Below are 25136 nucleotides of genomic sequence, written 5' to 3' on the forward strand. Positions count from 1 at the left end.
TATCGAATGAATGAGATAGTTGGAATCGTTAAAATTTAGTATTATACATGCAGATGCCTGAGACCCCTGTTGTTTCGATTAGCATGTTTTCTAAAGATATCCGCGTGAAGTTCACGAATTTCATCGTTTATTTGATCACCTGTTGTGAATTTCAGATAACACTATCAAGTTCAGTCAAATCCGTGGTTAAAACTTTCCTATACATATCAGTAATATTATTTTCCAGACAGGTTATTCCCCCCTTTTTTATATATCATACTCGGAACATTATTGTAAACACTTTTACTGTGGGACTTTCTTTACGGTTTTGGGAAAATTTGAGAATATCAGTACATAAATTCATTAGTATGTGCTTCGATTGGCTTATATCTATATAAGAAAAAGTAACCTAAGACTATATCATTATTGTAAGTGAGAGACCTATCCATCCATCAACGAACATGTGAAGCGTGTATAAATATTGTTGAAACTGAGAAACATGTATTGATAGAGTGTCCATTGTAAGATAAGATGCAAACTGATCTTTTTTTTAGAAAAAACTTTGTCACTTCGGAACATCCAAACTTTAAAATAAACAATCCAATTTGAAAAATTGTCTATTGTTCTATAGGTAGCCAGTGAATGTGATAGAAGTACCAAAATCTGCAAATTTATTTTTATATAGAAGACGCTGCTTTTCACATCGTTAAACTTTTTGTCTTAACATTTTTAAAGAAATTTGAAAATTTAGCTGTACATTTATACTTATTCATTATTAATACGACATTTGTCTTTTTTCACATAGCAAAATTAAAGCTATTTAAAGGACAATACGTTTATGTACTGTAGCGTGCTTTCCATTGTGATTTATTTTAGACAAACTGCATCGTCGCGGGCAAAAGTACTATTAAACGGGCAAACGTACTATTAAGCATTTAGTGTCGAAGGCCAATTTTGAAATGCCTCTCAGAAATCATGGCTGAAAAGTTAGAGAAAATATTGATAAACAAACAATTCTGGGAGGTAACTAAAGAGTAAAAGCAGAGACTGAATTTATTCTTTTAATAAAGACTGAATTTATTTTTTTGATAAAAAAGCAAAATGTTGCAATGAGTTTGTGTTTGTGTTTGTGTATTCAAATTCTACGCTGTCTCATATTCGGGTTTACGTCGAAAGATATATATATATATCTGGTAATCATGATCTCATATTTGTCCTTTTTCGACTTTTTATTTTGTATGCATGGTTTGATATTCGGTAAAATCGAATTGTATATCTTTCGGAAATAAAGTCAGTTTATACATGGTTTATACAACTCGTATTCATGCCGCGGAACCTAGCATGCTACAGTGTCATATATTTATAATATTGTTTACTTAGGGTTGTCAAATTATTTACGAGTGTCAACATTGTCTTTACAAACTCAGCATGTTGTCTTGATAAGATATCATACACAGAAAAGACTGATTAGACGGATAAGAAATCAAAATCATGCGCGATAACTCGTACTGGCTTACACTGAGGATAATAGTTGGCCATGGTAGATGGATTGGTATAATTAGGTTCATGCGTAGTCTTTTCAGCTTAATGTTTACATATGCAGGATATATATATGGATAATAAAAGCAATATCAAGCTTAAAAAATCTATGAACGGTCAGCACTGATATATCGTCTCTGTACTAAATCCGTTTGATGTGTACTGATTGATACTTGAGTCAGGAAGAAATCAAGTGATTTATTTATTAGTTGTTATTGTATGCCATCGACATATATATATATATATATATATTTTTAGAAAATACGAGTACTACTAGGTCGGTACTTGGTGTCTTTAATGTATTTGTGTTCGGTTTTGTTTTCATGCAACGTTCCAACCTCATGCAACAATCCATGTCAAACTGATTTTTACAGTTTTTTTCTTATGTTGTGCTTTTAATCTGCTGTCTCAGATATTATGGAAGGGTTTGTGCGCCCACAAACATGATTAATCCACCACATTATATATGTGCCTAACCCGAGTCAGAAGTTAATATGATTAATCCACCACATTATATATGTGCCTAACCCGAGTCAGGAGTTATCGTTAATCCACTACATTATATATGTGCCTAACCCGAGTCAGAAGTTATCGTTGGTTGCTGTATTAATCCACCACATTATATATGTGCCTAACCCGAGTCAGAAGTTATCGTTGGTTGCTGTATTATAATCCACCACATTATATATGTGCCTAACCCGAGTCAGAAGTTATCGTTGGTTGCTGTATTAATCCACCACATTATATATGTGCCTAACCCGAGTCAGAAGTTATCGTTGGTTGCTGTATTATAATCCACCACATTATATATGTGCCTAACCCGAGTCAGAAGTTATCGTTGGTTGCTGTATTAATCCACCACATTATATATGTGCCTAACCCGAGTCCGGAGTTATCGCTAATCCACTACATTATATATGTGCCTAACCCGAGTCAGGAGTTATCGTTAATCCACTACAATGTGCCTAACCCGAGTCCGGAGTTATCGCTAATCCACTACATTATATATGTGCCTAACCCGAGTCCGGAGTTATCGCTAATCCACTACATTATATATGTGCCTAACCCGAGTCAGGAGTTATCGTTAATCCACTACAATGTGCCTAACCCGAGTCCGGAGTTATCGCTAATCCACTACATTATATATGTGCCTAACCCGAGTCCGGAGTTATCGCTAATCCACTACATTATATATGTGCCTAACCCGAGTCCGGAGTTATCGCTAATCCACTATGTACATTATATATATGTGCCTAACCCGAGTCAAGAGTTATCGTATGTGCCTAACCCGAGTCAGGAGTTATCCGGTACGTGCCTAACCCGAGTCAGGAGTTATCGTTGGTTGCTGTCTGTCATATTTTGGGTTTCTTCTCGTTTATTGTTCAAATATGATTAGCAATAAATCAGACGGTTTGATGAAGTGTCGGTGCATTTTACTGATTATACATAATTGATTTTGCTATAGGTCTCTACTCTGTTGAATAGTTGTATATCGTTTGTCAATCATACCGTCCATATCTCTCTAGTTTATAATTTATCATCCTTCGACTAGCATGATTATTTAGACAGTGTAGAAAACTGTTAAACGGTTTGGGCTTTTCGACTGTGCATGAACCATATAATGGTTATATAGCTCCGTAAGGGAGGATTGGCACCGTACACCCACAAAATTTAGCTGTCTCTGCTATTAGGGGCTGCGCTGTTGTATTTTAACACCCTTATCACAAATACAGCTCATGATAGGTGATCTGGGTTACTTGTATTCTCCAGACTTAGGTAATAGTTCCGATAAAATCTTAAAAAAATACCTTGTAGACGTTATGGATCATAGAATGAACGTTCTTTTCTACTTGATAAAATTTCCAATGTATATATATCTTGAACTGTGTGCGAACGTTTTTAGTTTCAAGATTGATATTTTTAATCTTTTATGGACGAAAGATTTCCAATTATATATATGCATATGAAATTGTCACTGTAATGTACTTTTACGAAATAACAAATGTATTATGATATTTAGCGTTAATGTATGTATCTCGAGGTATATATAAGACTTTTAAAGCCTTTTGCAAGTATCTTGTACCATTTTTATTACAATCATATAATGTTGTTTGTAAATACTATGATGTGTATTTTTTATGAAGCCGGTGTCAGTACCCATCTGGCGCTTGCCCCCGTTGTAAAGGGGTACTAGTACCTAGTTTCACAATAAAATATATATAATATATATATATAAATAATAATGTAGTAAAGAAATATTTTTAATACTAGTAAGGTTTTTATAAGAAACAATTATTAAAAATGTACTGAGCAGAAAAAACATCAACATACATAAATTAAATCTCACTATAAATACTGGTCCTTCAAGTATAAAACTTTAATAATACTGTTATCATTATGCTTAATTCGATACAAACTAAAACATACAGCAACGTTTATGTAATCATTGACGCCTTAATACAAAATGCTAAAAAGTAGACCCTTTATATAAACTTTCAGACATTTGCAATGATCCCGGTTTTTTCCAAAGTTCTCATCAATTTTAAGAAGTAGACTGCTGTGGAGTTTGTGTTGGGGATAGTCTTACTCTGGGATCTACGTAAGCAGACCTAGAGGTAGTTTCCCAACTGTTATAAATAGCTTTCAGTTTTGAATTGTCTATTTCTGGTTGGTGTCCTGGGAAAGAATGTGAATGTGGCTCTGAAAGGAGAAAAAAGTAAATTGATTTTGTTTTTGTTTATTTGCACTCTTCATTGTAACTTGTTGGTGACAACAGATAAAATATTTTGCTATGACTTTTTCAAACCAAATAACGCTCTTCGAAGATGCAGCCAATCAATTGTTTGAAACAGTAAAAACGTACAAAACTGTCTCACAATTTACAGGAAAGTTTATAAAAACTTTTATATATTTTGTTCAAATTAAACTTTGATCAATAAAGAAACAACAAAAGTGCATGTAAATAGCACAGGCGCTTGGGTACAGGATTTCGATATTTTCAAGTTCCATTTTCTATTTCAATATCACAAACTTAATATTACTAAATTGTTTTATCGCTTACCCTTTAAATGCTTCAGTTCCTTTGGTACTTCGTATGGTTGATAGTTGTAACTTTTATCATAAGTTGAATCAAAGTAATGACCATGCTGAAAATGAAACAATAATAACTGAAATACCAGTATAACAACCACTTAGTGGTCAACTAAGATCGTTATTCATTCCCTTTCTGAAGTTCATCAGTCAGGTATTATCGTATTTACAACAATATTTACAAGGACCCCGCCACACTTACACTTGGATTTTTGAATAGCAGAACACATTCAATAGAAAAACAAAGGATATAGGGTATCCATGACTGGAACTAAATAAGTACATGCACAACAAAAAATCAAAGAAACAGCGCTTTCATTGCTGTTCTTCATCATCTCAAAGTCACAGTAAGGCCTTCAACATGGAGCAAAAAAACTCTTACCTCACTACCGTGAGTAAGTCCAAATTTTCAATCAACTCAGGAATGTAATTTAATAAGAATTTTCTTTTAAATGAAAAACAAATTGTGGGATTTTATGTTTTAATTACTTTTTTGTAACGAAAGGATGATATTTGTGCTTGATTTAATTTTTTTACTTAGCATATCAATGGGAGGTTACTTAATTAAAAATTGTATAATTTGGAAAGGAATCAATTGAAAATTTTCTATTTTAATGTTTAGCTGGAGTTAAACACAATTTTTATGTTCCGAAAGCATTTTATAAGAGCTATCTTGTCATAATTTGGTAAACCATGAATTCAATTTGATGCCTTTTCTCATACAAAATAAGTATATTTTTTCACAACCATTTATGGCATTATCATAAACTAAAGTGGCGGATCCAGAAAATTAATTTCATAAGTGGGGGCACACTGACTGCCTTTAGAGGGGTCCGCTCCAGACATGCTTCAGTGATTCCCTATTAATCAACCAAATTATTTCCACAAAAGGGGGCGGTCCCTAGCTAGCTGTCTCCCCTCCCCCTAATTCCGCCTTTGGTTATGATATAAAATATATTCGGATATAATAATTAATTTGCACAATAAAATTAATGAGCTATATTACAAACCTGTGATGGCAAACATTTGGCTTCTTTAGTATATGTATTGTCGAACCGTTTCTCGTTCCAGTTGCCTATCAATGTGTCATTTGCATACGAGTTCTCCTTATTTGTGCACCTCCAACCAAACTGTCTGAATTTTGTGTCTTCAACGTCGTGGGTCCAAATTTCGCCCAAACCACTAGCACGTACCATTGACTGGAATGGAGGGCCTGGATATGAATCAACACTAGATTGCATCTTTTCTGTATTTCTGTAAATTTTATTATTACCTGGTTTGTTTACCTGTCAATAATCCAGCTACCGGATATATAATTCACCGTGACGTAGCGTCTATCGTTGCGTTAGAAACGAATTAACCACGTGATACATCACGTGCTTTTTATTCGCTTTAACTGAATACCGATAACTTAGTTAATGTAAGGATTTCCCACTTTGAATTTTCCGACCTGTTCGTTAATTTATATAATTGAGTGGAACGAAACAGTAATTTAACATGTCAAACTATGATATTTTCCGCTATATTTTCTCTTTCTCTCTTTCTCTGTAGAAGGATTTTAAGGTTTGGTGCAAGGATTTGTATATTAATTTCATGAAATATTATGCATATCACATCAACCGGGACTTTCTATAGTATAGTCCTGATCACATAAAGCTATTTTACTAACAAGAAGTAAAATCACAAAAATACTGAACTCCGAGGAAAATTATAGATGGAAAGTCCTTAATCGAATGGCAAAATCAAATGATAAAACACATCAAACGAATGGACAACAAATAAAGGCAACAGTAGTATACCGCTGTTCAAAACTCATAAATCCATTGACATAAAACAAAATCGGGGTAACAAACTAAAACTAAGGGAAACGCATTAAATATAAGAGGAGAACAACGACACAACATTAAAATGTAACACACATGTATAGAAACGGACTAAGCATTAGACAAAATCCTATGAGAATAACAAATATAACATCAAAACCAAATACATGAATTTGGAATACTGGATACGTACCGTGACACGTCTTATAGTAATGTGAATTCACACTCAAAAATAAGAGAAAACAAACGACACAACGGAAACACAAAGTTAAAATGTAACACACACAGAAATTTAACGAATTAAATATAACAATGGCCATATTCCTGACTTGGTACAGGACATTTTTAAAGGAAAAAATGGTGGGTTGAACCTGGTTTTATTGCATGCCAAACCTCCCTCTTTTATGGCCATGTGAAATATAACATTACGTGAAATGACAACACAACATTACTGTACAGGACTACAATATAAATAAATAGGAGAACATAATTGACAAAGAAACACACGAATAATAGCTAACAAAAGGCAACAAGCCAGTTTAAAACTTTAATACGCCAGAAGTGCATTTTGTCCACACAAGACTTACTAGTGACGCCCAGATACAAAAGTTTGAAAGCCGAAACAAGTACAAAGTTGAACAGCATCGAGGACCAAACGTTCTGCCAAAAACGGCCAGGGTTTTCTATCAGGTACCAAAACATCCCTATTATTTAGAATAATTTATACTTTTGCAAACAGTAAATTTTATAAAATGACTATACAAAAGATATATGATAAAACTGAAGTATTAACTGTCATATTCCCAATCTAATATTAAAACCCGACCTCTCATCGCTCCCGTGTCGCGTGGGAGCTATATCAGAAAACGGGAGCGATGAGAGATCGATTTTTAATTAGATTGTCATATATTCCTGACTTGGTACAGGCAAGGATTTGTATAGTTAAATCTAACTATACAAATCCTTGGTACAGGCATGTTCAAATCATGTAGACTACAGAATAATGGGGGAAAAGGGGGGGGGGGTTAGGGTGCCGTGGGGTTGTTATATAAGGAATAGTGGTTTTTTTTAAAGCGGGAAGAAATGAGTGACACTGACCCGTACAAAACTCATAGTGGATAGTGGATGTAATCCAAATTTAAAATGCAGTTATTGCAAGTATTTGATTTGATTAACATTTTGATATTTGTGTTTCTAAAGATGTTTAAATATGATTTTCAGACTGAAATATTTTTACTGTTATATATATAAATATTCATATTGTCACGGCTTTTTCATTGCAGTTCTCAGAGTTCCAGTTCCAGTTTAATGAATAATCTCTGACATTTTTTTGTAGGGTTTAATTCCTGAAAATTTAATAAGTATATAAGTAATAACAAGTAATGAAACATATATATATATATATAATTTCATGCTTATATCACAGCCGAAGATTAACCAATCAAATAATTATTTTGCATTATCTATTTTTAAATAATAGTTGACTCTGGGACACATCCTCGGGTTTTACCATACATAAAATACAAATTTCGCATCTATTTTTTTTTGTTTTTTTTATTCACTTGAATTCTGTTTGAGATCGATTTTTCAAATCTCCTGATTAATTAGATATTTGTTTTAAATATCTTTGTGATTTTTATTTCAATCAAGATATAAAAATTGAAAATTCTCATGAAGTTAAAAGGTAAACACCGAGAATCCGACCTGCCGTCATTTTCTATTTATAGAACGCGTTTGGAGGCATTCACATGGGAATTTCCCCAATGAAGTCACCAGACCACGTGTTGATCTTTCGAACCAATTGCAGATACTTCCGCCTTGTTTATCGTTGAGCAGATTGACAGGTATCGAAGAATATTATTTTATTAGAATGAAAGATACTCAGCAATGCAGTAAAGAAAACAAGATGAAAGTGAAAAACGAAGAAAACCAAGCAGTCGCCGCAGAAAAAGGTGAGACACCATAGATTAACGAGAATCAGTTATTTTTTAACATAAAAACAAACATTTCTGACGGATTATCTTATGGTTATGGTTTTGGTGTAAAACGTAATTTCCAGAAATCATGCTTTCTACAGGGATTTAAGATTAAGTTGCTTTTTACTTTAATTAGCAGCTCACGAAAGTTGTAGATGGGAAACCATAGATGTAAAAACACACACAGATGTAACGGACTGACAGATTTTTATAGGTCCTTTTTGCCAGTGTTTGGTCATATATCAAATTATAAGCACAAATCTGCAATCATTTCATAGCAGTGATTTGTAGGCTTAATTGTCTTCAAGTACACATTTTGCTTAAGTTTCTTGCCTTTTTAATTAAGATAAACTTTAAACCTGATATTGGCAAAATTGCCACTCTAGATGATTTCAATGGCATTGACATTGAAGTTCATGTAGCTGTTGACTGTAAGTCTAATTATCCTTGGTATAAATTTTTTTCATTTAATTTTTTGACCATCCATGGTCTGCAAATTGTAAAAAAAATGTGTAAAGGACCTAAGGCTAAGCACTATATATATATGGTTCTGCAGTTAGGTAAACCTGAGCCTCCTCATAGATTATTTTATTATATTATATTAAACTTGGACATTTTGATTGGGATTATTTGACTACCAGACCAAATATGTTATGATTATTTGATAGTATATGACAGTGTTTTTGATTATAATATCTTTTATACAGCTATAAGAAAATATGGACTGATTATGCAATTATTTAGTCCAAAAAATTGTGATTATGTGACTACTTCAACACTCCTATGAGGGGCCTCAAAACCTACAATACATAACAGCAATCTTTTTTTTCTTGAAAAGGTGCTAAGTTGATGGGTTGATGGCACAATTTTGTCATATTTTATTTAGTTTTATATTTGTTAAAACTTTTGGCTTTTCCTTCTCAACTGACAGTGAAAGTAAAAGTAGAAATTGGTATTCAGTGTTTTATTTTTAATCATTTCTATCTTTATTGAGGTTTCTCTATTAATAGCCCTCATTCTAAGTGTAAAAAGTGGTGAATGTAACATTAAGAGTATCAAAGATCTGACATCCACACCAATATCCTCAAATGACAACACAATACATGTAGCTGACTAGGCTGTATTTGGCCTCTTCTGCCTTTTTTTACCTATCCTATTGATGCTCAGACCAGTAGGTTGCTGAAAGTTGTTTTATGTGTCTTGGGAATTCTCCAACATGTATGCAGAGATTGGGTCTTAAAGGTGGAGTTACTTATCACATATGATTGTCCATAGATTTATGAGTTTTGAACAGCGGTATGCTACTGTTGCCTTTATTTATCAACAAAGCTTGGTACAGTAGTCTGTGGAAGACCATTCCAGTCAAAATTGTAAAAAAATTACCAAACCTGGACCTTGGACAACAACTAGGCATTCCATGGCCCTCATCTTCTGGAAAAAAAACCTTAAATAATATATATTTGTTTTAATTTTTTGTGGACTTTCAAATCCTTGACTAAAGCCCTCAAAATTTTAGCTTAAACCCTGCTTGACTGAAGTGTGTCAGTGCAAAAAGAGAGTCCACCTTATCAAAATGGCATTTTAGAGTCCAAGCTGTATTGTTTTTTGTTTGCATTTTACTGAATGCCATAGATAAGTAAAAATAGATTACACTTAAAGTCTTGTTGCAGAAGTATTTACATTTTGAAATCATTAAGCTCCAATCCCTGAATATATCCTGCGAATATGGAACCCCATAGTAGGTAAAAAAAAAAAAAAAAGAACTGTTATGTGTCAAATGACAAGACCTGCACAGTGAGAGTTTATATGATAGTGGATCCATTTAATACATTTTTCCAAAGTTTATCAATGTGTAAACTAGACATTCCTCAGTGATTTTGTTAGATGATATTTGAAAAAAATCCTATATGACGTAATAGTCCAGTACTGAAATTGGGGTTTAATCCTACAATATTGGTACAATCTTGATATTTAATTACGGGCATATTTTTATTGATAGTTGTAAGACAGTAATATCATTCCATTAAAAGACTGTAAATTAATATGACCTATATATTTATGTTCCAGACCGTATGAGTATTTGGACCGTACGCGTACGGTCTGGACCGTATGCGTACTTTTTCAAAATACTCATACGGTCGGACCGTACGCGTACGGTCTGGCTTATATTAAGAAGTTGGCAAAGTTGATTAGAAGCATATAACAGATCAATTTTACTTAACTCTCAAATTGATTTAAAAAAGGTTTACTGTAATTGTAATTGAAAAAAAAACCTTTATATTTAAATGATTTAAAAATTCACGCTAATTAAATCTGTTAATCTCATGTATTTAGCATGTCGATCACTCATTAAAATAATTGAATTATGATCACTAAAATTGAAAGTAGCAAGTGTAACATTGGTTGAGAGTAATTAGGATCAAGATATATACAATTAAACAAGTATTTTAAAATTTCAATTGTTCATTTGTTTATTTTATCCGTGTAATTGTATTAATATTAATCATTTTAATAAGTAAAACTAAAAATAAAGATTGTGATTAATGTTAATTTGTTTAGATTTAACCCATATGACCTAATAACATGTATTGTCAGCTCATACTGGACCATACGCGTATACTCGTACGGTCCGACCGTACGCGTATGGTCGGACCGTACGCGTACGGTCCAAATACTCATATGGTCTGGAACATTTATACAAATGTGTATATACAGGCATGAGTTTACATGACAGCTGAGCAATGTATTGCTTGTCATTTGTGAGATAAAACTGAACCCCTCCCCCTCTGAAAAAAAACCCCAAATTGTTTGGTTTGAACTATGTTTTGATAATAAAGACCTGTTTCTTACTGATATAAATTAAACTTTAACTGTATTACATGTATTAAAATAATAATAATGATTTATATAATGTTTTTACTTTTAAAAATTGTGACTTGGATGGAGAGTTGTCTCATTGGAACTCATACCACATCTTCTTATATCTATGTGACCATATATGCCTCTAGATTTAAAGGGTCTAGGCCTTGTTAAAAATTAATATAAAATAATTCCTCCTTGTTGATTTCAGGCCAATGTTAACCTATTGAATATTCACAAAAGATTGTAATACTTAAAACAACAAAAAAGGATCATATTGAATGATGTAATAATGAGGGGGAAAATGAAGGACTTCCTTGGGGGGGAACACTATAACTTGTGTTGTTAAGTTGCTGTCTCATTGGTGTAAACTGTATACCACCTATGTATTGATAATGAGGGAGGGGATGAAGGACTTCCCCAGGGGGAACACTAGTGTTGTTAGGTTGCTGTGTATTAATAATTACTAATCCCATCACTTATAATTGTTCATATACACATTCACAGTGACCTGGTACAAGATTGACACATTCACCTGGTAACAGATGTTCGGTGGTACCTTTTAATAAATCAATATGAAAGGAATTTAAACATTGAAATTTTGAGACAATAAAGGGTCTGTAATTTTAACATATTTTGTTTTGAAGCGTAGATTTCTTGATATTGATATAAGATGTGACATTAATGTCATTAAGATTGACAACACATAAAAAACATAAAATACATCAGGAGTCTTCAAACTGGAAATGACACCAAAAATAACAATCATGATCAGGGTCCTAAAACCAAAAACAAGTATCATATAGTCTCAAAACCAAAAATAACCATCAGGGTCCTAAAACCAAAAATAAGTATCATATACATAAAATTGAGAATGGAAATGGGGAATGTGTCAAAGAGACAACAACCTGCCCAAATAAAAAACAACAGCAGAGGGTCACCAACAGGTCTTCAATGTAGCGAGAAATTCCCGCACCCGGAGGCGTCCTTCAGCTGGCCTCTAAACAAATATATACTAGTCCAGTGATAATGAACGCCATACTAATTTCCAAATTGTACACAAGAAACTAAAATTAAAATAATACAAGACTAACAAAGGCCAGAGGCTCCTGACTTGGGACAGGCGCAAAAATGCGGCGGGGTTAAACATGTTTGTGAGATCTCAACCCTCCCCCTATACCTCTAACCAATGTAGTAAAGTAAACGCATAACAATACGCACATTAAAATTCAGTTCAAGAGAAATCCGAGTCTGATGTGTAGTCTTAAAACCAAAAATAACCATCAGGGTCTTAAATCCCCTCCTTTTCTGGGAAACGTTTGGTTAATTGTATAGGGAATAACTGAAGCATGACAAGAGCCCCCATACTCCTTATAAATGCATATTTCTGGATCTGCCACTAAGGGCTCTATTAAAACCAAAACATAGACTGTAACAGGATCTTAAAATAAACATAGGGTCCTGAAAATCAAATAAGACACCAGTCTTCCAATACAGGATAAGATGGGAGTCATTAGAATATGAATAAAAAGAGATTAGGGTATGACCCAATAAGACAGCAACACTACAATGAAACAAATCATAGAGCATTATACACTATTCAGAACATAGACTGCAGTTGTAAATGATCTCAGATGAAAATTCAACATCAACTTCTCCCAAAACAAATTAAAACTTATTTTTTACAAGATATGATAGAGAACAAGTTTTTGATCTGAGACATGTACATGACTAAGGAGTTTGATTTCCTCTGTTTACTGATAAAGAACTCATTTATTTAAACTGAGTTTAAGCTAACTTATTGTTTGTTGGTTTGCTGTCTCATTGACATAGCCTACATTAAGATAGCCTTCAGTAGACTACTTTAATAATGCAGTTTGTTTTCTCATTTGAATAGTTTTACATTGTCATTTCTGGGTCTTTTATAGCTGACTATGCGGTTTGGGCTTTGCTCATTGTTGAAGGCCTTTCGGTGACCTATTGTTGTTGATTTCTGTGTGATTTTGGTCCCTTGTGGAGAGTTATTTCATTGGCAATCAAACCACATCTTCTTTTTTTATACACACATGATGTATGCAAATTTTGTCTGTCATTACTTGATATCTCACAAGTTTTCATTAAATTTTACATCAAAATTTAAGATATTTGACCTAATAAATAAAAAGTGATTTCATGAGGTCAGAAAGTTATTCTAAGCTAGATCTAGGGTCATTGGAGTAAATTCATCTAAAATATTAATAGTGTAAATACTTGTATTCATCACTTAGACAAGTGAAGATTAAGAAAGAATGAAAATAGAGTGTTTGTTCACTTTAGGATATTCCCACTTGATCTTTTTTTGTTTCAACTCAATGTTATATATACCATGGTAAATACATGAGTGTGTATTTTTAAATATAAAGAAAATTTCAGTATATGCTGAGTATTATTTATAAGAACATTAATAAAAGATATATAATGTTTCAATTTATCACACATTCAACAGATACCAGAAATGTAAATGAATTGAAACTATTATTAAATCTTCTATTAATTTTCTACTATATAATATATATATATGACATACTAATATTCAGTGTTACCCCCAGGAAATAATTTTCTATAGGTTTTTTTGTCAAATATAAAGTAAAGGAAATCCTAACGCTTTAAATTTATGTAATTCTAAATCTATTTGTTACATTCAAATAAAGGGTCTTTTTCCTTTATATCAACAAATGAAAGCTTTAGAAATAAACAAAGCGATAGTGTGCCATTGGATGATTATTAACCAATCAAAATCATTCTTACATATATAGGTTTATTTTTAGTGTACACAGTTTGTTTTTATACCTTAACAGGATAATAGTGATTTTATATTGGAATATATAACTTGAGGATAAACATCGCTAATTATTTTACAGTTAAATTACAGGTATTGTATGATTGATTTACCTGTTAAGGTGTGTTTACCTTTCACACCTACTTAATAATTGATAATTTACCTTGAATAAATGATAAACCCTTAGGCATTTCATGTTAAGATATTACAAGTAATGAAAATGTCTGCACTTTATATTGTACATTAAATTTAATTCTAGTGTAAGGCCTGCTGTAGGGACATAATTTAACAGATTTTCTGCAGTGCTTACTTGCTTAGAGAGTAACCAGCACATGCAAGCCTATTTAATAAACATTTACTTTCATTTCTGATGCTTACAGATATACACTGCTTGTGTTTTATTCATTTAAATAAGTAATGGCTTTATTCTTGAATCTACTGTTTTGTTCAGGTTTGGAAGGTCAAACATTACTTTAATCTTATAGAACCAAAAGAAAGGTAAAAGATACCAAAGGGACATTACTCATAAGTCAAAAATAAACTGACAACCCCATGGCAAATACAGAAAAAGACCATAAGACAAACAACAGTATACAAAAATCAACATAGAAAACTAAAGCAACACAAACCCCATCACAAACCGGGGGCGTCAAATGTCCCTTTTTCCTTTTGGGTCATTTTATGACACCCAAGAGCAAGTTTCTCAGTTGCGATAATTAAAATGGTGCATTGGGCTAGTTGAAATGTTGTGATGATAAGGTGCCAAGGCAGGTGTGCCCCAGCTAGTGGTCATATACTTAAGTTGTGATGAAATTGTGCCCAGGCTGGTGGGCCTCTACTTCAGTTGTGATAATACATCACATCAGAATGGATGAGTTCTACTGAAGTTCATAGTATAGTGCTTTTATGAATGAAATTTACTTAAAATGAACACCCTTTTTAGACTGTCCAAATTAAGGCTAGAGACTATGTACCCCTTAGAGTTCCTGTCAAGTTTGGTCTCCAACCCTGAAATAATGCCAGCTATGAAACAAAGTGTACTCTGAATGGAGGCTAACCATAGGGTCAGAGTTGACCTGAGATTTTCTTTTGAAACTTGTTGAAACTTAAGGTTTTCTTAAAACCATTAGAATAATAGAAACAATGTGAGAGTTCTGATGATGTCTTTAGTTAACCCATGATAAAATGTAATATTCTTCAAAGTTTCCTCTTCAAACTTATAAATGAATGAATTTCCTTTAGAAAATTATAAATTTGTAGAATTGCTGATTTATTTGATTTATTTAATTTACTTTATTAATTAATGTATTTTGTTTGAGAGCCTGAATATTTAATTGTTAATGTCTACCATGTCATCATCTAGGGTTTCTAGACAAGAGTCCAAATGGCCCTTTACCTATTGAATTTAGTTAAGTTAACAAGATAGAATAAAGATAAAGAATCATAAAGAATGTGACAGTTTTGTCATTGTTTTTTACATCCTGGATAATCTTTGAATATTACTTTGGGGTTCCCCTGGGGTTTCCCATTGGAATCAAAGTAGGTGGAGTCCCTTAAATCAATTCACTCCTTACAGTTTCTGGAGTATGTTTGCATTTTGTCAGGATTTTATTGCCTTTTAAATACCCAATTCAACAGCATAATTTTGATTTTAGGATAATAAAAAAGACTTAGGCTTAATTGAAATTGAAAAGGAATTAGTTATCAAACACTGAATGTCCCTAGGTAACTTCTGACATAGGCTTGCTATAGTCTGAGATTGCTCTGATTTCTGGAGACCTTTTAAAGGAACTACCAGGGCTGTCTGCCATCCTAGTGTTCAGCAAGTCCTAAAAGTGATGTTCCTTTTTACAAATGAGGCTGATTTTTTTAGAAGTTTAATAATACTATAACCAAAAATTAATAAATTAAACCTTGCATACAAACATATAATTATGAATCATTTGCCTGAGGCTTTGTACAGAGACAATAGATAACCTTAACATGTCAGACATCACATTCACTAACATCATTTCAATGACACTCGTCTTGGAAATTAAAGTTAAAACACTGGTAAGGGTTCTTTTCAATTTTTGTTCATAATCAGGGTAACAGTTTCTACAAGTTTGTTTTTTTTACAAACTAATGGCTAAAAAATGTGTGGTTAAAGCAGTATTTTATACTTATTTAAAATGTGAAAATATGTGACAGTTTTAAGATTAGTTTGAATTGATTATTTATATTGTACATATTCAGGTCCTTCTTGTACATCAGACATAAACAAATAAGGATGGAAATTCTGACTATTTTTGGGGCCACTTTTCCAAACGATGATAGATTTTGTGGGGCTTCTTTTCCAACTTATGGTCATGTTTTTAGGGAGCCACTTTTTCCAGCCAATGTTGACTTCCTGTAGATAAAGTTTTACCACTTGATTTCCACCTGTTTGTCTGAGCATTAACCCTAAAAAAATACATTAATTTGATCAGGTTTACCTGAAAGGCATATAGATATATGTTATTTAAATATCATGATACATGTAGTATGTTTGTTGTCCTAAAGTACAGTTACCTTAATTACTCACAAGAAAACATCCTTGAAACTGTAGACCAACATCAGGTCAAAGGTCAAACATTCAATCAAACATATATATTCAGCCATTACTGGAGGAACACATTTGTTTTACTGGATATTCTAAGTTTATCAATGTTACTATACTTGTAATTCTAAAGGTATTATTCATTTTACCGGCCATTTTGTTGTTTTGTTGCTTATTAATTAATACTGGCTCAAACTTTTTGAGATGATTGCTGTCTGGAAAGTTAAAATTTAACCTGTTAAAAAAGAAGATAAAGGTCCTGAGAAAAAGTTGTTCCTAAAAATTGTCTGCTACTGCTCAGAGGACATAAATATGAAATTCATCCAGTAGGAATTTACGTTTTGGTTCGGTGTTAAATAAAGGAACTTTTACCTATTATTTGATTTACTGTTTAATTATTTATAGGACTCAATTTCTAATTAAATTCGCTTGGTAATGTGGCTTTTAAATAAAAAGTGTTTTATAGAGTAACTTGATAAAAACAGATTTCCTATCAAATTTTCATCAGATCAGATCATCAGACTAAATAGAAAAGAGATTTTTATCCTATTATGCCTTGATTTGTTTGATTTGAAATAATACTTTCTATCAGTTTATATTAATGTTTTTCTTTTTTTTTGTCTTTTCAGAAATCCAAGCAGATTCTTTTGAGAAAAAGAACAATCTTTCTGGCATAACCATGACTAAAGAAGAAAATAAAGAGAAAAAGGAAGTGAATTGTCTAGGAGATAATTCAGTTGCAGTGAATTGTAAGGGAGAGAATCCAGCTGTAGTGAATTGTAAGGGAGATAATCCAGCTGTAGTGAATTGTAAGGGAGATAATCAAGTTACTGTGAATTGTAAGGCAGATAATCAAACTACAGAAAGAAAAATATCAAATGAGGAGTTGGATGACCTGACCAGTAAAGTAAGTGATATACAGATAGCTGACAAAAAAGAAGTTGTTGTTGGCAGACAGAATACTGTTGAGGAAGATACAAAGAGACCCAGGAACCAGACGTCACTAGATAATGATGAGGAGGTGAAAAAAAGGGATGGTGCATTAACAGCAAGAGGCCCCAATGGGGGACGTGCAAGTTCATATGATAATTCTGCCAACAATTTATATAGCCAACAGCCAGAATATAAATTTGGAAGTAATAACAATAAACGTGGTTTCAGCGAGGAGACTGAACCAGCTAAATATTACAAACCTGTTGACTACTTCCCATCACAGTCTCATGTCAACGTAAAGCAACTTGGTGGTGGTACTGTTACATTGAAGACCCCACCGGTCCAGCATCATAATGAGCCTCCATACACATTTGACAGTATACCTGATGGGGGAGATTTAATTGATGCTCTGTTGGCAGAGCAAGCACAAAACATGAGGACAGATTTCACAAGTAATATACCAGTTAATATGGAACCTACAAATATTTACTCTCCCAAACATGTGAAAGAAGAGAATGTGATTATTGATGAGAACAGCAGTAGTCCCTACACTAATGGTGGTCCACCTTCTAATCAGAGTGACAGTGGTATTAGTGGCATGAGTTATGGGAGTCCATATCAGAACCTAAGTTCTCCCCAGTCTAATGCCTCCCCACCACATGTACCAGAGATGGGATATTCACCGGTGGCCCCACAATATACAGATGTACTAGACCTCATGGATCCTATACTAGGACGGGAAGAGGACTTCCAAGATGTTCAGAAAATGATCGCAGCTGATTTGTTAAGAGATAATAAACCTCCAGGCCGAGTTAGGGAACAGATTAGACCTGAGATACCCCACAACCATATGATGGCTAATCAGATGAACTTGATAAATATCAAACCTCAGCCACAACAGCAACAACAGCAACAACAGCAACAACAGTTCCAGATGAATACACAACATTGTCAAATGACCACTCACAACACAATGCAGCAACAGGCAACCATATTTGGACATGCACCGATGAGTACCAATAACATTATCCTCCCACCTTGTTCTCAACCATCAGCAGTTGTTCATCCGATACCTGTTAGTAATCCCGTGATGCTGCCTCAAGGTCCCATCCCCATTGGACCAGTCACACCATTCACTCAACCACAGATCATCATCATACAACCGGGGCCTATTCAGGCTCAGAGGAGACCAGCTTTACGTAACATTGCACCCAAAACAGATAAACAGACAAACAAAAAACCAGTACAAGGACCTGTGGCAAACAAAGGGCAAAAACAGCCCCCAAGACCTGATCCATTGCCTGTGATGCAGGTCAGACCAACACCCTCACAGATACCAAACAATGCACAACAAAGACCACAAAATAATCAAAATAATGGTGAGTAAAATAATGTATAATAACTTGAACTCCAACAGGTCACATAAAGACCTTCAACAATGAGCAAAATCCAGACTGATTAGTATCAATTTTGACAATGATATTAATGGCCCTGGGATGACATAATGTTTCAAAAGGTAAAATAAAAGGCCTGTTATCATTGACATGGTTGACAAGTTTCGAATTAATATGTTTCAAAATAATAAAATTAAAAAAGAAATAAGACTTTACAAAAGTTTTTGTTTCTCATATTTAAATAACATTTTTTGGTTCATAAATCAGAATAAAAAAGAAAACATTAATACAGGTATGGTTATAAATCTTTACCTTTATTTATATTAAAATGATCGTTTTAATATTTTTAGCTCAGAAAAGAAATTTGTTAAATATAGCAAGAAGAATGGTGGCTGAGATTCCGTCAGAGCAACTGCGTCATCAGGATGATGAAGGAGACACGTAAGTTCAAATAACATGTAATTGTTTTATCTAAATGAGTTGGACAGAGGCAATGCTTAAGAGAAGGGATAACAAATAGATGTGAACTTCAGGAGCCCAAACCAATAAATAGACGGATTCTGCAATTTTGATAAAATATTTTGGTATTAGATTAATTGTTACAGCTTATAGGTCATCATTGCTACTATTCATAGATGTACATTGTGTCTTTTTATAGATAGGTTGTTACTATTTTTCAATGTACACTGTTTCTTTTTATAGATTGTTACTATTAATAGATGTACCGGTAGGTTGTTACTATTTATAGATGTTCACCTTCACTACACCGTATAGTTATTAAAGATATGTTGTTACTATTTAGTTTAAACATATTTATTTATAGTGGATTGGGAAACAAGTTTTGCAACTTATATTAATCCCTTTCCACTTTGCGGGTGCGAGTGCTGCCTTGTAGCGGCATGAGCCTACTCTTTTTCGAAATCTATAAGGGTGTCTTTAACATGCAAGAGATATGGCTCTCACGGGTCAGCCATTTATTGTCCCCTTCCGACGGACTATCATCGTTTCCTCAAGACCATACTCACAGATGGTGTCAAGGGAGAGCCGAAAATTGAGTTCCTGAAATTTTCTCCCAAACGGGAATCGAACCAGGAACCTTTGTGTTAGTAGTCTGATGCACTAACCACTACACCACGGCTCTCGGTACTATTTATAGATGTTTACTGTTTCTATTTATAGGTATCTTCATGTAGCTGCATGTAAAAGTGACCCTAATCTGATACAGTCATTATTGGAGAGATTGAACCGAGAACAAATGGACTGGTTGATAGATTTGGAAAATAAGAAACGTATGACACCATTATATCTTGCTGTGTTGGGAAATCAACCAGAAATGGTGGAAATATTTCTCAAAAACAATGCCGACCCAAATGCTCTAGCACAGGTACTTATTTTAACAAATTTACTAAAGATACTTGATAGGGTTGATTCAAATGTTCTTGCTCTAGTAAATATTGAGTTCACACACAAAATATATTCATTAAAGGTGATTCAAATGCTCTAATTCAAATTCATACACACAATATAATCAATAATAGCTATTCAAATGCTCTTGCTCAATAACAAATTGAGTTTATACACACAAAAAACTTTATATTGCTGCTCATATGCCCTAGTATATTTGCTTTTAAAAATAATACAATACACACACAAATAAATTTCAGATACAAACAGACAATGACAGACTAAATTATCTAGCATAAAAACTTGTATATACACAAAAATATTTTCCCGACATTATATATGTGATTACTTTATACAATCTAAATAAAGAGTGATTTAAAATGTTTTTTTATTAATTAATTAATTTTATTTATGTTGATTTGTAGTCTGCATCATCACCTACAGAAGGAAAATCTTTGGAAGTGAAGGCACCAATACATGTGGCATCTGCTGGTGGGGAAGAAAGTTTACCTACTCTCAAAAAACTACTCAGTCATAAAGACATCGCACTTAACATCTATAACTCAGAAGGTAAATATTTACTACACTCCTTCCAATCTTGGACATAAGTAATAGGTAATTAAAGAATGAAATATTCTATGTTCATGGCTTCTATAATAAATGATGACATATTATTACACCCATGCCTATTGGCTATGGAGGAGGAAAAAGCTTTTAATAAGAGACAATTAGAATGACAAGAGCCTCCAATTTACAAGTATGACTTCCTTATGAAACCAAAGCTGATCTATATTATTACCTAGATATTGTACCTTGTATCTAAATGTAATTGAATTGTATATCTTATTTCAGGCCATACAGCATTACATACAGCTATTATTGCTCATGGGACCAAAAGACAGAACGGAAGTTATATTAACAATTCAAACACTATCGAAGCTCTGATTAAAGCTGGTGCTGATCCTAATTCACAGGTAAGAATATCTTGTATATATGTTATTATTAAAGTGATCCTTATTCACAGGTGATATAAAATGAAGATGTAGTGTCACTGCCAATGAGACAACTCTCCACAAGAGACCAAATGACACAGAAATTAACAACTATAGGTCACTGTATGGCCTTCAACAATGAGCAAAGCCCATATTTCCTATGTATTATGGTGCTGGAGATTCCATGTTCATGTACAACATCAGCTAATTGAACTTTGTTTTTTGTTGGTAACAACCATAACTTTAAGATGGCTTAAGATAGAATTTGCCACCCCACTATATTATGATAATTCATGAGGTATGATTTTCCTCAATTTTCAAAAAATGGTATATTGGTAATATAACCGTAATTATTTGTTACTATCTATTTACCTGTATTGAATAGTTCTAAGTTTAGTTACCTGTTGAATCATTTGTGACCTGTAAGGAATGATTGAGTGTTTACTTACCATTCATTTGTTTATTATTTTTAGGACAAGAAAAGTGGTAAAACTCCTTTAATGTATGCTATAGAGAAAAGAGACTGTATTCTTATTGAAAAAATGTTAAGACTCTTTGATCCAAAGAAGTTACGCAATGTCATCAAATCATCAACATTCGATGGAAGTAATTGTCTTAAAATAGCTGAAGGACGTAAATCTGAATTCAACCCTCAAGAATGGCAAAGATTGTGGGACTTATTAAACAAGGCCTGTACCGGAGAATTACCGCGGACAGTAATGTTAGGTTATTGAGTGATCTCTCATAAAACATGGCCATAGACACAAATAATGGCTAGGTGTAATTAATGATGTCTCGTTTAACATAAAGTTTCTAGAAGAGATATTGTAAGACATTGATGCTGAAACATTAATCTCACACTAAACATGTTAATTCAGATGTCGTATTGAACACTTAGTGCTTATTGGAGAATCTACTTCAGTGATATTGATATTAATTAATGGAACATCTTATTTATATCAACATTTTATAAGTCTCCAAGTCGTGAACTGTTCAGAACTGTGCCGCCTTTATACAACAAGTAAAGGTGTCTTTTAGTACTTGTGTGCTTTGATTATGGAAGAAGATGGCAGCAGTTTTAATTGTGATTAGTTGACATTGACCTTGACATTGTAAATGTTATTGCTGTTGTATTAGTTATTAATGTTACCGTCCCTTGTTTAGTTTTATTGTTGGGTTATTGGATTAAAGTTAACAGTGTTATTTTCAAATCAAAAGTCATACAAACAGAAAGTTATATTATTAGATGGTGTATATATTTTGTGGATTTGTTATTTTAAAAAGGGGGGCAGGGGCTCAGTGGTCAAGTGTTAACTCTGATGTAACTGAGGATTCTCAAAGTGGGATGAAGCACCAACACATTTTCTTGGATTTTTGTGTAAAAGATGATCCACTGATTTTATTGTTAACAAAAAAATAACTTTTCTTTAAACTTGTATGCTGAATTTATGGTATAATTAAATTCAAATATTCATGAAAATAGAATGTTTTCTTAATCCATTAAAAGTATATGAATCTACAATAATATATCAAAACAGAATCATGTAAGAATTAAATGTAAAAAAATAAGAAGTTGGCATAATATATTCGATCATTATTTTTATTTGCCAAAGATGTAAAAGACTTATAAGGATATAATAAATTTGACTCCATGGTGCTGGTTGGTTTTGTCCCCTTATTCTGTTGATTTATGTTATATCTATTAAGGGTGTATGGGAGGAACAAAATAAAAACTTGACTGTACATAAAAATGAATTTTAATGTTTTGAGCATGGTTCACATGTGTTGCAAGTAGCTAGTGCCATTATTTTAGATTTTTTATGTTTTAACGTTATCTTTATAAATAGGCTGTGATCATGTGAACAAGTGTTTGTTATTTATTAAGAATTGTTCATTGTTATTTTTGAATTATTTAAAGTTTTCTTTCTATATTTTTCTTGAGATCAGACTTATTGTTCTAAATTGATCTATATTTTTGTTCATTTTTTTGACAGATTTCATGGGTGTTGCTAAGGGATTTACATAACCAACTAATGTTAATTTAATTCGACAAATTTAAGAAAAAATATGCCTCCATCAAAGTTTGATTTTTTTCTATAGTCGGGTTGTTGTCTCTTTGACACATTCCCCATTTCCATTCTCAATTTTATGTAAGGCATGGGTTAACATCATTTTCATGTTTCTACCAAAACCAATCTTGCTTTAACTTGTCTGAATGTCTAATTTGTAAATTAGCCAATAAAGAAGTGCTATAGAAAGAACCATTTAGATAACATTTGCAGCTGTCCATATAGATGTGGCATATTCAGGCAAATTGCTATTTAATTTTGCCTTAGAATAGTTGAGGTATACATGTATTTCAGTGTTAGTCTGTTAAACTACAAATATTCCTGACGCATCATTTAACACATTGTTGGTTGTAAGTTATATTTAAAAAGTGTATGATGGCACATTCGTGTCTAATGTCCAAATAGGAACCTTTAAGCAATATATCTAAACTAGGCTTAAAATAAGAGACCATTTTCTAAAATCTTTTTTTGCAAATTTTTATTAAATGAAACCATGTACAATAACCCCTCTGTTGATAACCAGTCCAGCAGTTGGTCTTATTGTGTTAAATTTTTATCAGACATTGTATTAAGTTGATGTATAAAATAATTATATATTATTAATCATTGTTAATGTCATGAATGTGAAAAAACTGATATAAAATAAAAAAAATAATAAAAAATATGTTTTTGTTGTGAGACCCCTACAAATGTATGCACCAATTCCTGGGTATGTGTTTGTATTGCAGACACTTCAACAACATATGATGGATTCAGTGATTGGTGTTTATGTTTATTAAGTTCATTGGCAAATATTTCATACATATTTTGGATGCCTTTTTTTCCAGGAATGGAGCTGTTCATCATGTTGTTTAATGTTGTTATACTGCTGATTCATTCATGTTCGTCAATCCTTTAAGTTCATTGTTGGTTTCTTAAGCAACAGAGGGATTCCCCTTTGAGTTGTTGGTTTGTCTTTGAGTTTTGGGTTAAACTGTTTCGTCATCATTAAATATCTGGATTTTAATATGTCCAGACTACAAACAAAAAGGCAACACTTGAGATGAATTATCTACTTATATCTATGTCAGTACAATGTACATCCCAAGTCAGGAAACTCTTCAATGGTTGTCTTTTGTTGTATCAGTCTCTAAATGGTAGATCATTGAATAGTTTTTTTTGATTCTTAGATATATGAATTTAAACTTATTTGTTAATTTGAGCTTTTTGTGCAGATTGTAAATCTGTGAATTTTGATGATTAAGAGTTATATATATAGTTATAAAATGTCCATTGGTAATGCCTCTTTGTTGATCTCTTGATGTATATTTTGCATTTCTTGGTTGCTGTCTCGGACATATATTGTCTTTTCACACCTTTTAGGCTATAAAAATAATTTATTTGAATAAAACATAAGTATTGGGGTTACAGTATGTGAATGAGCAAAGTGTCAAAACACAACACATAGTTTAAAGGCATTAAATGTAATTATGGTACAAACAAATGTTAACTAGTATAGCCCTCTTTTGGAAGGGGGATTTTATAACATGATTCGTTCTTGTATATTCTATCCTTCCCAAAAGAATACTTTTCTTTGTGAATCCCTTGTTAAGTTAACAGTGATCAGAAACCAGATTGTTCATATAAAAAGAAGATGTGGTATGATTGCCAATGAGACAACTCTCCACAAGAGACCAGATGAC

The 25136-nt window shown here is 32.8% G+C and overlaps 2 protein-coding genes across 3 annotated transcripts; one reads left to right on the forward strand and one right to left on the reverse strand.

Annotated features, from left to right (window-relative positions):
* Positions 1–3763: 3763 nt before the first annotated feature.
* On the reverse strand, positions 3764–5958 carry LOC139524908 (cilia- and flagella-associated protein 68-like). The gene is made up of 3 exons (XM_071320071.1): positions 5619–5958; positions 4580–4664; positions 3764–4218 (listed from the first exon to the last, which is right to left on the reverse strand). Exons 1-3 carry the CDS (start codon positions 5847–5849, stop codon positions 4061–4063), a joined length of 474 nt encoding a protein of 157 aa, XP_071176172.1. The 5' UTR covers positions 5850–5958; the 3' UTR covers positions 3764–4060.
* A 2128-nt stretch (positions 5959–8086) lies between these two features.
* LOC139524909 (uncharacterized) lies at positions 8087–23248 on the forward strand. 2 transcript variants are annotated; one of them, XM_071320072.1, is made up of 7 exons: positions 8087–8383; positions 17292–18974; positions 19340–19430; positions 20169–20373; positions 20819–20963; positions 21246–21367; positions 21859–23248. In XM_071320072.1, the coding sequence occupies exons 1-7, from the start codon at positions 8302–8304 to the stop codon at positions 22117–22119; spliced, it is 2589 nt and encodes an 862-aa protein (XP_071176173.1). In that variant the 5' UTR covers positions 8087–8301; the 3' UTR covers positions 22120–23248. The 2 variants fall into 2 exon arrangements, with proteins under 2 accessions (XP_071176173.1, XP_071176174.1); XM_071320073.1 differs by lacking the exon at positions 8087–8383 and adding an exon at positions 14056–14177.
* Positions 23249–25136: the final 1888 nt, after the last annotated feature.

The sequence above is a fragment of the Mytilus edulis genome, chromosome 5, assembly GCF_963676685.1.
Source record: "Mytilus edulis chromosome 5, xbMytEdul2.2, whole genome shotgun sequence".
Taxonomy (NCBI): Eukaryota; Metazoa; Mollusca; class Bivalvia; order Mytilida; family Mytilidae; genus Mytilus; species Mytilus edulis.

Bases quoted from the DNA above. Each gene is read 5' to 3' on its own strand.
- LOC139524908 (XM_071320071.1), bottom strand. From the start codon at position 5,849: ATGCAATCTAGTGTTGATTCATATCCAGGCCCTCCATTCCAGTCAATG. The intron at 4,665-5,618 runs GTTTGTAATATA...TTTCATTTTCAG, and splicing joins CCAAATGTTTGCCATCACAG to CATGGTCATTACTTTGATTC. The intron at 4,219-4,579 runs GTAAGCGATAAA...TTCTCCTTTCAG, and splicing joins GGAACTGAAGCATTTAAAGG to AGCCACATTCACATTCTTTC.
- LOC139524909 (XM_071320072.1), top strand. From the start codon at position 8,302: ATGAAAGATACTCAGCAATGCAGTAAAGAAAACAAGATGAAAGTGAAA. The intron at 18,975-19,339 runs GTGAGTAAAATA...TAATATTTTTAG, and splicing joins ACAAAATAATCAAAATAATG to CTCAGAAAAGAAATTTGTTA. The intron at 20,374-20,818 runs GTACTTATTTTA...GTTGATTTGTAG, and splicing joins ACCCAAATGCTCTAGCACAG to TCTGCATCATCACCTACAGA.